General features: G+C 44.1%; 1 protein-coding gene across 3 annotated transcripts in view; it reads right to left on the bottom strand.

Annotated features, from left to right (window-relative positions):
- Positions 1-4,529: 4,529 nt before the first annotated feature.
- Positions 4,530-13,500, bottom strand: part of A1CF (APOBEC1 complementation factor) — a 28,962-nt gene continuing 19,991 nt past the window's right edge. The window contains exons 9-12 of one of the 3 annotated variants that reach the window (XM_052799376.1): positions 12,139-12,347; positions 9,692-9,828; positions 8,907-9,050; positions 4,530-6,569 (exon numbers count right to left, since the gene is read on the bottom strand). In XM_052799376.1, coding sequence (XP_052655336.1) covers positions 6,554-6,569; positions 8,907-9,050; positions 9,692-9,828; positions 12,139-12,347 — 506 coding nt within the window. In that variant the 3' untranslated portion in view covers positions 4,530-6,553. The remainder of the gene's footprint in view (positions 6,570-8,906; positions 9,051-9,691; positions 9,829-12,138; positions 12,348-13,500) is intronic. The other 2 variants (XM_052799374.1, XM_052799375.1) reach the window with 2 other exon arrangements.

Below are 13,500 nucleotides of genomic sequence, written 5' to 3'. Positions count from 1 at the left end.
TGGGTACTGCAGATGGAAATCAGTAAGAATTGAACTTATGAATTAAAGATGTGGGTGAGGCAGCTCTGAACAGACTTCAGCCTGCTTCATTTTAGCATCAGGAAGGACACAAGGTGAGCAGGCTCTGGCTGGATGAAGGGCTGCCCAGAGCCAATGGCCAAAGCCTGAATCACCTACAGGTATGTCACCAGGAGGGCTCGTGGTGCCCCTCCAACCCATGTAAAAGATCAGTGGAGGTTTTCATCAAAGCACAGAATGCAGATACTATTGAAGGGGCAGAAGGACAGTCCCAAAACCCGTTGGCTGAAAGGGTTTCAACACAGAAAGGTTGAGGATCAACCAGGAAGGTAGAGAATCTTCTCCTGGGGGGTTTCAGAAGCTGGCTGGACAAAGCCATGATCACCTTGACCCAGTGCTGGTGGCAGGTCCCTCCTGAGGTGCCTCTCACCAGTGTTGCCATGGGGTGCCGTAAGCAGGGATGGCTCCGTAGTCCCCAAGTCTCTTCCAGCCTCTGTAAATAGTAGATCCAGAGGCCATGGGGAGAAGAAAATATGCCTTTCAGATCTGGATTTAGGATTCTCGTAGTGTCTTACAGCTAAACAATTGTAAATGTTTAATAAGCTCCAACAGTGTGTACCAATTTTGTATGCAATCTCTTTAATTCTTCAGAGAATCATCAGTCAGATAATTTTGCCTCTCTTTAAAACCAGTAGGAGAGAATGAATTATTCATTTTAAACCAGCTGCAATCAGTCTCAGAGATCCCCATCCGGAGGAGCTCAAAGCAATCGCAATATTGAGTCAGGAAAGAGTAAGCTTTGGAAGAACAACACTGGGAATCAAATCCCTGAAGATGATCTTAATGTCCTTCCCTAATAACTCACCCACCTGGCCTGTCCACCCTGCTCTCGCCAGCAAAAATCACTCTGATGGCAGTGGTGGCATCTGTGGGATGTGGGCAGCAGCAGAGGATGCTGCTCCAGCATCCCACTGTGCCACAGGACAGGCTTGGTCAGTGCAGCAATGCTCAAATTGCAAAATGATCCAGAAAGTTTCTTGCTAAGTTTTTGCCACTTTGCTCATGTTTTCATGTGGGACCATGCATGGTGAAACACATTGCAGCCCCTTAAAGGAGGGTCAGATCATCTTTATGAAACACAGGAACTGCTTCCTGGTCTGAAAATGGTGCTGCCTGATGAATCCCGGTATAACAATCACTCTCTCTCTACTTGCTGTTTTCCTTACGCTGTATAAACTAGAATAAATAGCACGGGAGTGCTCCTGTTTTCCTAGAAGAAATACATTGGGGAAAAAGGAAATAGAGATTCATTTTTTTCTCAGGCAACACTGAGATGTTTTAGTTGATTTTTTCAGATAATTTTGTTTGTATTATTGCATTACACTAACCATGGATTTTTTAAAGTAGTGCTTGTACTGAACATGTTTACACAAGCAAAATTGAATTGCCCAGTTAAAATGCTCATGGGTAAGATTGACCCTCTAAAACATGAGCATCTGACCCCAAAAGCGAGTTTTTAGGAAGCTGGTGTTCCTCATGGGAGAAGAGGTGTTGAGAGCCAGAACTAGAGTATCTGGAGAGTCCCACCAGTGCCCCAGAGCAGGTCCCCTTGTGAAACACCTTGTAGCAGGCTTATTTATTTATGTAACCAGTGGGCACAGGCTTTTTGAAGTTTTGGGGGAGTTTTTTTGGAACTTTTTGTAATTTTTTGTGTCTAGAAAATTCAGCAGCTCTGAGTGCCGCAGTGTGAGAAAGGCTGTTGAGAGAAGACCTTTGTTTTATTTGCTCTTTAATAGCATTGTGGCTGTCATCTACTGTTGGCATACAGTGACAAACAGCCCTTCCTTCCCTCCTCCTACCTGCACGCCGTTTTGGGGTGCTGTGCTTGAATCCAGCAGCCACTAGGTGCCAGTGCCGTTTTACACAAGAACAAGCTTGCTGCTGAACAGAGCCAAAGCCTAGAAAAATTCTTCAGGAATTTGGGCAACTTGCCAGTTGTTAAATATAGCATTACTCATCACAGTTGCTCTTCCCTCTCTCGGGCTTCTCTCCTTCAATGTATAGCCATTTGTGTCTTGCCTACATGCTTGGGAGGCGAGCAAACCTCCACCTTTTTGCTTTTATCGTGGGACATAAACTAGTATGAACTTGAGAAACTTGTGTCCACAGGATGAGCCGCCTCGCAGAGCTCCTTTGCAAAACTTGACCATGCTGCAACTTTCCTCCTGCACAACATCTTATCCCTCCCGAATTTACCAACAGTATTTGGAGCTGCAGAAGAGATGCTAAATTAGGATCTGACCTGAGGCACTGAGGGGAAAGGAGAGAATCTTTCTGCTGTCTCCGGGCTTTGATATAGGCTTTTAGGACCTGTCTGATCCTGTGGTTATCTGGTGCTGTTTGCATGCATCCCACAAAGGATATTTGTGTGCAACCTACCTACAGGTCCACCAGCAGCTATCTGCTTTTTAAGATCTTCACAACTGGGGCTGCATATGCATGAGGTGGGTCTGGGGACCGGGGAACGTCACTCTCCCAGTGTTTCCATTAACCAGCCCTAAATCTGGACATGCACAGTCCCCATCTCCTGCAGGTAGCCAGAGCCAGGTCAGGACAAGTCTCTGGGCATGGAGAGGAGTTTGAGATGGCGGGGAATCTCCAGGGAGAGAGCAGCCCACCCCAAGCACCGCGCAAAGGAGAGGGGTTAGTGGGTAGGGGCTGTCTAAGTCCCCCACTAGCACTTAACAAAGGGCAGCTGAGAATTGCCATTTTAGCTGAGACCAAGGTTTTGGGGGGACACAATAATTTCCAGCCCTTGAAAGAAAGGAGCATCCCCTGCGAGTGCCATGAGCAGCACCAGGGACAGGCTGACCTCCAGGCAGCTAGTGACCAGCAGTGTTTTGTGGTCCCTGACTGGAATGTCACCCTTCAAAGGGGTTGTTTGTTTTTGTTTTATTTTTCCCAAAAAAGGGAAATCCACCTAGGTATGTGATGGGGAGATGAGATGGTCTATGGGAGATTTAGCTGGGCTAGTGGGAAAAGGAAGCCATGCAAGCTCAAAGATAAAGCAACTCCCCTTGAAAGTCACCGAAGACCTTGTCCCATGGACTTCTAAAGGGGGTTTCAGTGGAACATGGGAGAGAGTTTCTGGGTGGAATGTTTCAGGGTCTATCCAGCTCCAAAAGTGGAGTTGTTGTGTAATCCTTAGACATGTTTTATTCTCACTTTGCACCTCAGATGTGAGGCCTGTGCTCTAGAGACCTCCAGGAAAGGGCTGGCTGGAAGAAGGGAGAAGGAAAATGCAGGGTGTTTTACCTCCTGCCCTGCAAGCAGCCAAATGTGTGGCCATCTGCTGATTTTTCTGGGCCATTGATCTCATCACTTACAGCTCCAACATGTCTTGGACATGTTTGTGGAGGATGGATATGGTTTTTGGCTTTGTCTTGCTATCCACTGGGAACCCACATCTTTACAAATGGGAAATAATGTTTTTTAAGTAGGGTTGTGGGTTTGAGATTTCTTGAAAAATCATTCTTGCTCTCCAAAATTGATCAGCCAGCTGCTGCTGAGCAAAGGGAATCTCAGTTCTCTGAGAGGTGAAACGTTAAAGCACAAAAGCTAATTCTACCATTGCCCTGATTTCAAAGGAAACAAAAGCAGGACATCAGGAAAAGCTAATGAGGTAAAATAATAGAGCTGGCAGAGCTGCTGTTCTTGCTAAAGCCCAGAATACAGCTGACCTCTTTGTAAGTCTGTAAGAACAATGTCAAGCTATTTTGGCAAAATCTCTTTTGGCTTAGTAGGGAGGCCTTTGGTTGAGTGCTGTGTGCTATCAGTAGCAAGGTACCAGAACTTCCACCTATTTCTTGGGCTCAGGATCTCTCTGGAAAGGTGCAAACCCAGAACCCTGTGTACTGGGTGTGAAAGCAGGAATTGCTATTGCTCAGTCATTTAACTGTGATGGTCTTCCAAGTAACAGGTCCTCATCTTCTTAAAATGACCAGGACTGTAGCTGATTTATGTATTGGTGACCTGGCAACAGGCTCTTCCCAAGGTGGAACCAATCTTTCACAGCCCTAAATCATATAGCACTCCATCTACCCCCTTATTTTTGCACATTGCTCTCTTGCTATTGGTATCGCGCCCGAGACATCAAGGATCAGGTGAAGAACAAAGGTATTACCACTGTAATAAATTTATAGCAAAAGTGATTCCTGCAGCATTGACAAATAAAAAAATATTGGCCAAAGAGGTGGCGGAAAAAAACCCTAACCCCTTGATTTTTTACTTAAAAGTGCAGATGCATAACAACACTGATTTTCTGCTGCGTATGCATTCCAAGTGTCACCAAAGTGCATGTTGAAAACACTCTCGTCATTGCTGAGCAGCTTGTGACCTTGCCTGTCTGACCTCAAATCAATCCCTACAGAGCAAAGTGTGCTCTTATTTACCATGCACAGGATGACCCTTTCAGATGAAACTTGGGGTATAAAAGGACTGAGGCATGTATGTTGGTTTAAAAAGTTTTAATGATATTTCAAAGTCCAGTTAATGTCCTTGGATTACTCTAGAATTACAGACTTGCTTCACAGAATTTAATCCCAGTTATAGTTTCCTTGTCACAGATGATTGAGATGCCATTTTCACTTCATTCTGATTAAACATACATGATTGTCCTCCAATAAATGGATAGTGTGATTCTTCACTACACTTCATAGTGTTAAAACTCTATACAAATATTGTACTACGCGTACAAAAATAAGTGCTTCATGCACACACTTTTAATACTGCTTCTTGCCCTTTTCTTTGACATCTTTCTGAACTTACATAAATAGCTGAAAAAGCAGACTAAAGCTACTGAACATGGAAAGCGAGAAACACTTTCTGCCAACAGGAGTCTTTTAGAGAGAGACAGACACGCATGGATATGTTACTCGTTGGCAAACACGATTTAAAAGACATAGACAGAAGAGAAAATAAAGCCATGATACCCATAACACTCTTGGTTATTTCACCCTCTGTGAACAGGTTTGTTGTTTTCTGCAAAGCTAAGCGTGCTGAACAGCAACTATAGAGGGCTTGTAATACCTTTAAGATCACCCTAATGAGCTACTTTATAAATAGAAGGGGTCTGATAGGACCACAAACTATACAGTATATGTGTTTTTGTTCCATTCCCAGTGAAATCGAGTCAGATGAAGTGTGAGAATAGAAAATAGCTCCTGGTAGTCAACACCTTGTCACAGACCATTGTGCCTTGTACAGCTTTGGGGATGCACGGGAAAAGCTCCACTTAAAACAGCTTGTGTGATGCCACATTACATCACCTAAACCAGATGAAAAATCTGGGGCCAGATCTGTTGGAATTAATGGGCATCATCAGCCAGCTGGTAAACTCTCTCCCCAAAAAGGGGTTTTTTTGATCCTAGACTGAGCAGATTCAAATTTTCTTAGTGTGCATATACAAGGTTCCCTGTATATAATTTTATTCCTGTAGAGGTGCCTGTTATTACTGGGCCACTGCTGTGAGCTCTTTTGCTCTAATTAAGTAGAGAACTAGCCCTAATGAAGAGCACTTTTCTGGTCAACCTTAATAGTCCTAAAAGTTTTCCTATCTTTCACTGAATGTGCCATTTGATGGGAGGTTGCTAAAAATATGCTGTTATTTGCTGTTTTGTGACTTGTAGGTATGGCCGGGAAGTAGCAAAGAGGGAAAACTGCTGAATGCTTGCCTCCTGCTTTAAAAATCAAATCAGCGCTCAAGAACATGCAAACTAGCCTGTTAGGCTGGGTGGACATGTTTATGATAAATGTCTTTTTTCTTTGGCTGTGCCAGAATAAATTTAAAAGTTGCTTGAGATGCCTGAACACATCCCCGCAGCACTGGAGGCTGTAAGATGCAAACTGGAGACCTCCGCGGGGCAAAAGGACAACCTTTCATTTTATCCGCTGCTCTGCCTGGCTTGAGAAATTTGGGGATGAACGGAGGAGAACTCCTGATGCACAGAGGGGCTTGCTGGAGACACCCCAGCCTTCCCGAGTCCCATGTCACAATGTCCACAGGACCAACTGTTTTCAGCACAGGTTGTTGCTTGTAAACACACAACAGTGTGTATGTATATATACACATGTATATATACACACCTGAGAACCATTCATTTTCTGGGCTGAGATTTTGCTTTCTAGTGTGAAAATCTGATTTTGAGTGATTTTTTTTTTCCTCCTCCCCCCCCCAATATTCTGTTATGAAACTAAAGAACTACAAGAATGAAACTCCGACTAAAAATCTAACTTTAGGCGACAGATTAGTTTAAAATCATGAGGGTGTAAGAATTACCAGACTGAGATATTTTTTTTTCTGCCTGTGCTCAATTTAAGGGAACTCGATTAAAGACAGGATTAATACGCTCCGTAGCCATCACTGCGTGCAGCGACTGCGAAGGCCGGGTAGGCTTCATAGGCTGCGTATGTTGCTAAATCTTGCCCCATAGTCACCGCTTGCTTGAGCTGAGTGGCTGTGACGGTCGCGGCTGCGTTAGCAATGGTATATCCTGCAGGGGAAAAGAGGGGAAAAATGCAGATTAATGAAAAGAAGTTCAAAACTCACCATCGCCTGATAGTTTTTGATGGGAAGACTTTGCTGTCGATGGGAATGACATAGGGAGTAATGAGTTTGTTAATGGGAATAATCTAATTAAATTAAATAGGTAATTTCTGGCATGTTTTTTCTCCATGTTAAAGGTAATAAAAAAAGCTGGAAAATTAATGCATTTTTCTCACCCATTATTTGTTAAACATGCTGCTTGAAAAATGCCCCTCTCTGTTGAATATTTTTTCCTTATGCTTCGATTATTTCTGAGCTAAGAGGGTGTTAATAGTGCTCTGTACACACCCTCCCACACATGACATGAGGAGGGCAAGAAAATGAAGTAATATAGGGGAAATCTGGGCAGGTTTCATAAAGTATGGCTCTGATACCCTTCACAATCAAAATAGATGCAATTCAGGACAGCCACACTAGAGAGGAGGGAAAGTCCCTCTATGCAATATCAGGGAGAAAATATTTAGTAAACTGGATTTTTTTTCCCATCAGTTTCTAATGGAAAATGTGGTTTCAACACTTTAAAATTTTCCATGGGAAAATGTTAGCTTTGCTGATTTAAAATGAATCACTGGGAAAACAAACATCGTTTGGGGCTCATTTGCCTGAAAGCAGGGTATAGCAGCTTGTCAACCAGACCACAATATTTTGCTGTGAAAGAATTAAGAATTAAGAGAAAGCCCAAATTTGGGAATAGCAGCTGGGTTACCCATTGGCTCTGCTGGACCAGGCTCTACTGCCAAACTAGATCTCCCAGGGTCCAAAATCTCCAAACAACTAGCTGGGCAATGGGATCAAATCAAGGTCAGTCAAAGCCAAGGGCCTCTCAGTGGGGGGGAGTGGAGATATTGGGCAAGACTGAGAGCACATTGCCTCATTGAAGGTGTTACCTTAGGGGAAAACATGAAAAATTCACTATAATTTGAGTATTGTGGCCACTCAAAGTATCTTCCTTGCATCAGCAAAGTGAGGTGCAACATTTCAACTAGGAATTGGGAAATCTGACATTTAAAACATATCTGCCACCATCATAAGAGAAATTATGAGCATGGCTACCTGGGCATGGCCTGAGCTGAGCTGGGCTGGGCTGGGCTTCAGCAAGCCCTGATCAAGGACCAGTGTGTGTTGCAAGCAGAAACTTTAATGTATGTCAATTTGTTGAGTTTCCAAGACAAATAAATAAGGGTGGATGAAAGAAAAAGGAGAGATTATAATTAAGCAGTAAGTGGAGACTGGATTCAATAAAGAGCCCATTTGGTTTCCACGCTGCGGAAGCCTGCACAAACCCAGACAAATTGATTTTTCTGTGGCTTTTGCGGACTCCTGTGGCAGGAAGCCGGATGGATTTTTTTTTTTTTTTTTTTTAAATCCATACTTGAGACACTCCAAACAACTCAGTAGTACTGACTAATGCATTCCTCATGTGCAGTTTGGCACATGTTGCTCCCACTACATCAGAAAAACCGTCATGCTGGAGAGCACAGTAAATGTAATGCCTGCGAGCTGGATTCCTGCTCCCAGCCTGTGTTTTTCATGACTTGCCAAGCTGTTTTGGGCAGTTGCAAGAGCTGTTGAGTATGAATTCCCAAACTGGAAAAAAAACCTTCCAGTGGGGGTGTGAGAGTTGGGATGGGATCCTAACTTTCACAGTTGCGTCATTTCTTTGACAGATGAAATCAAAAGTGTTGGTTCAAAAGGAGCTGGGGGTGGATGTGTGGACTGTGAATCAATCAACCGTGCATCTTGGTGGTGAGGAAGATCTACTCCATCCTGGGTGGCATTGGCCAGGCTGCAGCCAGCAGATCCAGGGAGGGGACTCATCCCAGATGTGGCACTGGGGACTCCATTTCTGGATCCTGCCTCCTATCTGGGGCTCCCAGTTGAAGGGAGGCATCCACAGACTGGAAGGAGTGGAGTGGAGGTGCGTACTTGGGATGCCCTGAGCAGCGGGGGATCCCCATCCTTGGACACTGCCCCAAGCAACCTGCGGTATCTGCGGCATTGACCCTACTGGGAGCAGGGTTGGACCGGAGACCCCCCTACCCTGGTGCCTCCAGCCTGAGTTGCTCTATGGTGTGTACACTGTAATTTGGGTAGTCCTGATACAGAGATAAATTACTATATAGGCAATAAAGATATCATACACATAAGTAACATGAGTCAATGTAGAGGCGTGTGGGGGAGCACAGCCAGGTCTGTCCTCAGTGGCCAAAAACGGGTTTATTCTTGACATCCACAAGAAAGCAGCAGGAAAAATAATATTCCAGAAGACCTTTGCTGTACAGACCTTCCCATACCTGGAAAAGCTGGTGCTGCAGGAGCCACCTCTGCTCCCTCCATGGGAATCCCCAGCGTCTGAAGGGTGTATTCTGCTGCGTAGGTTTTGGCTTCATCGATATAGGCACTGAGCTTGGGTGGTGTGAAGGGATGTCTGTGAGTACAGCAAAATGTTAGCTTGGGTTTTTTTTCTCTAGGACTTTCCTGCAAGATGTTTTGATCCACTCATAGATGGCATCATCCCACATATCAAATGGAAACACTGGTTTACTATGCTGATGCATTAACAAAAGTACTCTCCTCATAATAATCTGGTTTGTTTGCTGAGTTTATCAGCCCCGGGTCTCATTTTGGACACAACATCCTTTCAGAGCATGTTGTGCATTTTCAGTCCAAAAGAAAGCCTGCTGCAGTCTGGGTTTTTCTTTAAAATACACAGCAAACAATGTTTTAGGTCAGAAATGTCTAGAATCATATTTGGAGCTGAATTATTAGCATGTTCCTTCAAGCTGCTTTTTTTTTCCCACAAGAGCTAGCGTATGCTTTATTTTTGTGCTGAAAAGCACCCTTTTGCCTGATTATTTCTGACTTTCTGTAATCTTTGCACCACCAGAGAGAGAGCACCAAGTGTGGCAGACATCACTATCAGTCCATTTTAGTTTGTGGATATTTTTCTCCCTAATATATATAAAGGAAATAGAGATCTGTGCAATTGTATTTTGAGGAGACATGCTAGATAAAATACCATTAAAAAAAAAAATCCAAACCCCCAGAAAACTGCAAATAGTTACGTACATGGTGGGGTTCTGGCTGGCGAGGGCAGGGATGGTGATTTTGTATAGGAAGAGCTGTCTTTGGTCTTGGCCAATTGCAGAGTGGAGCTGGTAAACAGGCTGTCCCCAGTTGTTTTTCTGGCAGATTTCTTCTAAGATCTGGAAGGCAGAAAAGGGATTTTTGCTTGGGTTAATTGGTGTGCAGTGGCCTTCTCACCCAGCTCCAGCCCCTGCACTGGTCAACTTCCTTCCCTGCAATGGGTTTTCAGGGGTGTCGTGGCAGCTTCCTCAAGGCTTAGCAAAAAAAAAAAAAAGGCAGACAGGATACTACATTCACCTTGAAGTATAAGATTCATCTATATGTTTTATACTTTAAAAATCCATTTAATTCCTGAAGTTAATTATTACCCCATTAAATCAGATATCTTTGTCCTTTTGCTGATTAGCTGTTTTATTCTGTTATTGGTGTGGTTTTCTTTCAGTTCTTCCCAGACACTCTATCTATGCACTTTTCTTTAACAGTGCTAAAACACTAGGGTTGCATTCATCTTCACTGCTCTGTTGCCTCCCTGGCTTAGTGGGTTACAGTGCATGAAAAGTCCAAATAATCTTCTTTAAAAAAAAAAAAAAGAAAGAAGAAAAAAGGCTGTGTCTCCATCCAATTAATTATACAGGCTTCAATAGGCGATTTCTGTTTCTAGTTTGAAAGAGAAATGCTGAACCATGTTGCCCCCAGTCTTAGCACAGCTTATTCCATGGTAATTGGGAATTGCTGTCCAGAAACACTCTTGCTTTGGCTTTGTATTTCTTTTTTTTTTTAAGAAAAAAAAAAAAAAAGAAATACCACTGGGTATGTGCTGTCCCAAATGGGTTTGAACACAGCATGGTGTGCCCGTGCCTCCCTGTGAGTGGTGCTCGGACCAGTTATGTCTTTCAAGTAGCTCCACCAGACCTGACACTCAGCTGAGAAGATGTTGTTGAGTCTTGGGGCTTTGTAACGTTGGCCATGCTGCCAGCTGGGTCGGACTGGAGACCCTGGGTGCCTACAATCTGTGTCTTTCTGTGGTCTACCTTATTTAAAATTTACACTTAATTTTATTTAAAATTAAAATGTAAATTTTAAATGTCACTACTGCTTTTAATTTTGTAATCGTAACTGCAACTGATGTTTAGCACTTTGTTGTGTAAATAAACTAGTTCATTACATTTCTTGACTATGGCAACACTTGTTCCCTGCTGTCCCAATGTCTTTATATGAATGTTGGTTTTATAGTCTTACATGAACATTTAAATCCTCAATAAGGCAGACCTGCTTATTAACACTGAGAATGTCAGCTAGGCAGTGGGAACGAAATCCATCATTCAAAGATGCTGTTGAAATGGTCTCAGTGCAGTGGATGGGAGCAGCTGACCAAGTTGACAGGTATTAATGAGGCTGTCCTATTAACGAGGCTGTTGTGAAGCAAGATGTAGTTGTTTAAGACCTGCTGTTGTGAAATAGTAGCAGTGGGGGGATTAGGGAGCTCAGCTGTCGGGAAAATGTGCCCCAAAAACCTAGTGTTGCAAGTGCCTGGTGCTGTTAATGCACTATTTGAAATACATGGGCGTTTGGCATGGCTGGGAAGAGGAAAAAATGAATTTTACCTGCCCTAAGGCAGTGCAGCACTGCGCAGGCTATTTCACCCCTCTTATATGCTGATAAAATAGAGTAAGGGGACTGTGAAATTTTGCTGGGGGGAAAAAACTCACTTTCCAGTTTTCTGGGAGAGAAAAGGATGTTTTCAAAGACTGGATGCTGTGGCAATTGAAGAGTTAATAGGCAAAGATGTGCTTCAAAATTCAGGGTTAAGTTAGTTTTTCATGTTGCTTTGGATAATACAAGGGGAAAGGAGTTGCCGTAAGAGCCGGACCTTCACAAACTCAGGGAATTTGTTCTGGGTTTGTTCTCCTCAACCCTCATCCATCCATCTGGATCCCAGTCCTGCACACACAACCACATCAAAAGCCTCCCTGAGCAACCAGAGTTTCTGCGCTGGGCTGGGTGGTGCAGGCGGTCAACACCTCTTTCCACATAAATGATTTTAAAATGTACATTATTTCTTTATATATGTGCATTTGTTCCTTGGTGAAGCTCCAAGTGATGCATCCTGTTTATCAAACCCATTTTGGGTGAGAATTTCTTTACCCTCAGTGCTTTTAGGAAGCGACAGCCATAGCTGAATTTCTTACACCCGTGCGTGTTTATGAAAACTCTCCTCCAAGGGAGAGTGGACGCCGTGCTCCAGCGAGGCGGGTACGTATTGCAAGATGCAGCTAGTTGTATTTTATTTTTTTAATGTCTTTTGAGATGCAAGAATGGATTTAGTTATCAGTTCCCAGTGCAAATTCAAGCAGGGGGCCATTTTCCCAAAAGCATTTTGGGCAAAGACCACCTCTGGCCGGGATTTGACTCTTTTTTCGTACACATACCTGAGGAGCGAGTTTGATCCCTTGGGGCTTTAGTGTGACGTGGTTCATCGGTGTGAGCTCCATTCCTGGCAAGAGGTCGTAGAGTTTATCGTCTCCCCTCTTTTCTCCTTTGAGCTGGTATCCGCGCCCCAGGCCCGTGTATGCCAGGTAGCCACGACCTCCCAGTCCTCTAACTCCCGCAGCCCCTACAGGTACATTCATGTAAATTTCTAGGAATGTAAGAAGGCATTAAACTGAATCAAATCACCGGAAAAATTACCCTGATTCTTGCTGAAATGGAAAAGTTAGCCCCACTTGCCGGGTTTGGGAAGAAGATGGGCAGAAGTCCCCCATAACCTGCTGCTGGGATAACCCAGGCTTCACATTGACACTCTTTCTTTTTGGGCTCGTATGCTTGGACAGGTGAGTTTTTTCGGGGGGGGGAGCCTTGCTTCTTTCTGACCCAGTTTTCATCTCCTCTGGACAGTTTTGATTTCGTGACACCTTTCTACCCAGATTTGTAGTTGAAAGGCAGAGAGGGGACAACTGATATCACTTGCTACACACTAGTGTAATTTCACTTTCTTGAAGAATTCAGAGTTTATACAATCCCTTGCTTATATAAACGAAAATCCTTTTTTTTTTTTCCTCCATTTCACTTCCATTTTTCCTTGGGGAGCCCTACTTGGGTGTCTGGGGAGACTGTAAGGCAAGAGAGGCCTGGTGGGTTATCACATCTGCACCTTTCCCAATGCAACCTTCATAGAAGTGGGTTTCACCTGTGCAGGCAAAAACATGGGGGTGCAGCAAGGGAAATTCCTGTTCCCCTGTCCCCTCCCTTGGGAAGGGGGAAAAATTGGCTGGCATAGTCCTTGCCAGCCCTATTGGGGTGCTACGCGAGGTCCCAGCCTGCTGTGGGACCTGGCCACGGGCTTGGGGACACAAGCTGACTGCCACAGGCATCATCTTTGGAAGGAAGATCAAATGGGCAGGTTTGGTTTGGGGTTTTTTTTGCTAGCCCCCAAGCTTACTTCTGCACTTACCAAACGATATCTGCAATGATATTTAATTTGGGGGTACCTGAGTGTGGGATTTGATTTTATCCCAGGTGCGGTCACCTGAGATCAAAGGCAGAGCCCCAGCAGCTTTCAGAAATACTCCGTGTTTTCATAAACTGCTTATTATTAGGTTAATGATCCCCCCAAAAAGGAGTCCATCTCCCAGAGCACACAGTTAACGGCTTTCTTGATTTCAGTGCTGGTTCCCTACCCTACATCAGGGCAATGTGACCTCCTTGGGAAACTCCGTGGCTTTGGGTCAGAAAACACCAGGACTGGTAAAACTTTCCCCGTGACCTTCAAAGCAAAGAGGAAACACTGCAGA

This window comes from Harpia harpyja, chromosome 10 (genome assembly GCF_026419915.1).
Source record: "Harpia harpyja isolate bHarHar1 chromosome 10, bHarHar1 primary haplotype, whole genome shotgun sequence".
In the NCBI taxonomy this organism is placed as follows: Eukaryota; Metazoa; Chordata; class Aves; order Accipitriformes; family Accipitridae; genus Harpia; species Harpia harpyja.
The sequence above is the reverse complement of the archived record's forward strand: the minus strand, read 5'-3'. Positions and strand labels throughout refer to the sequence as shown.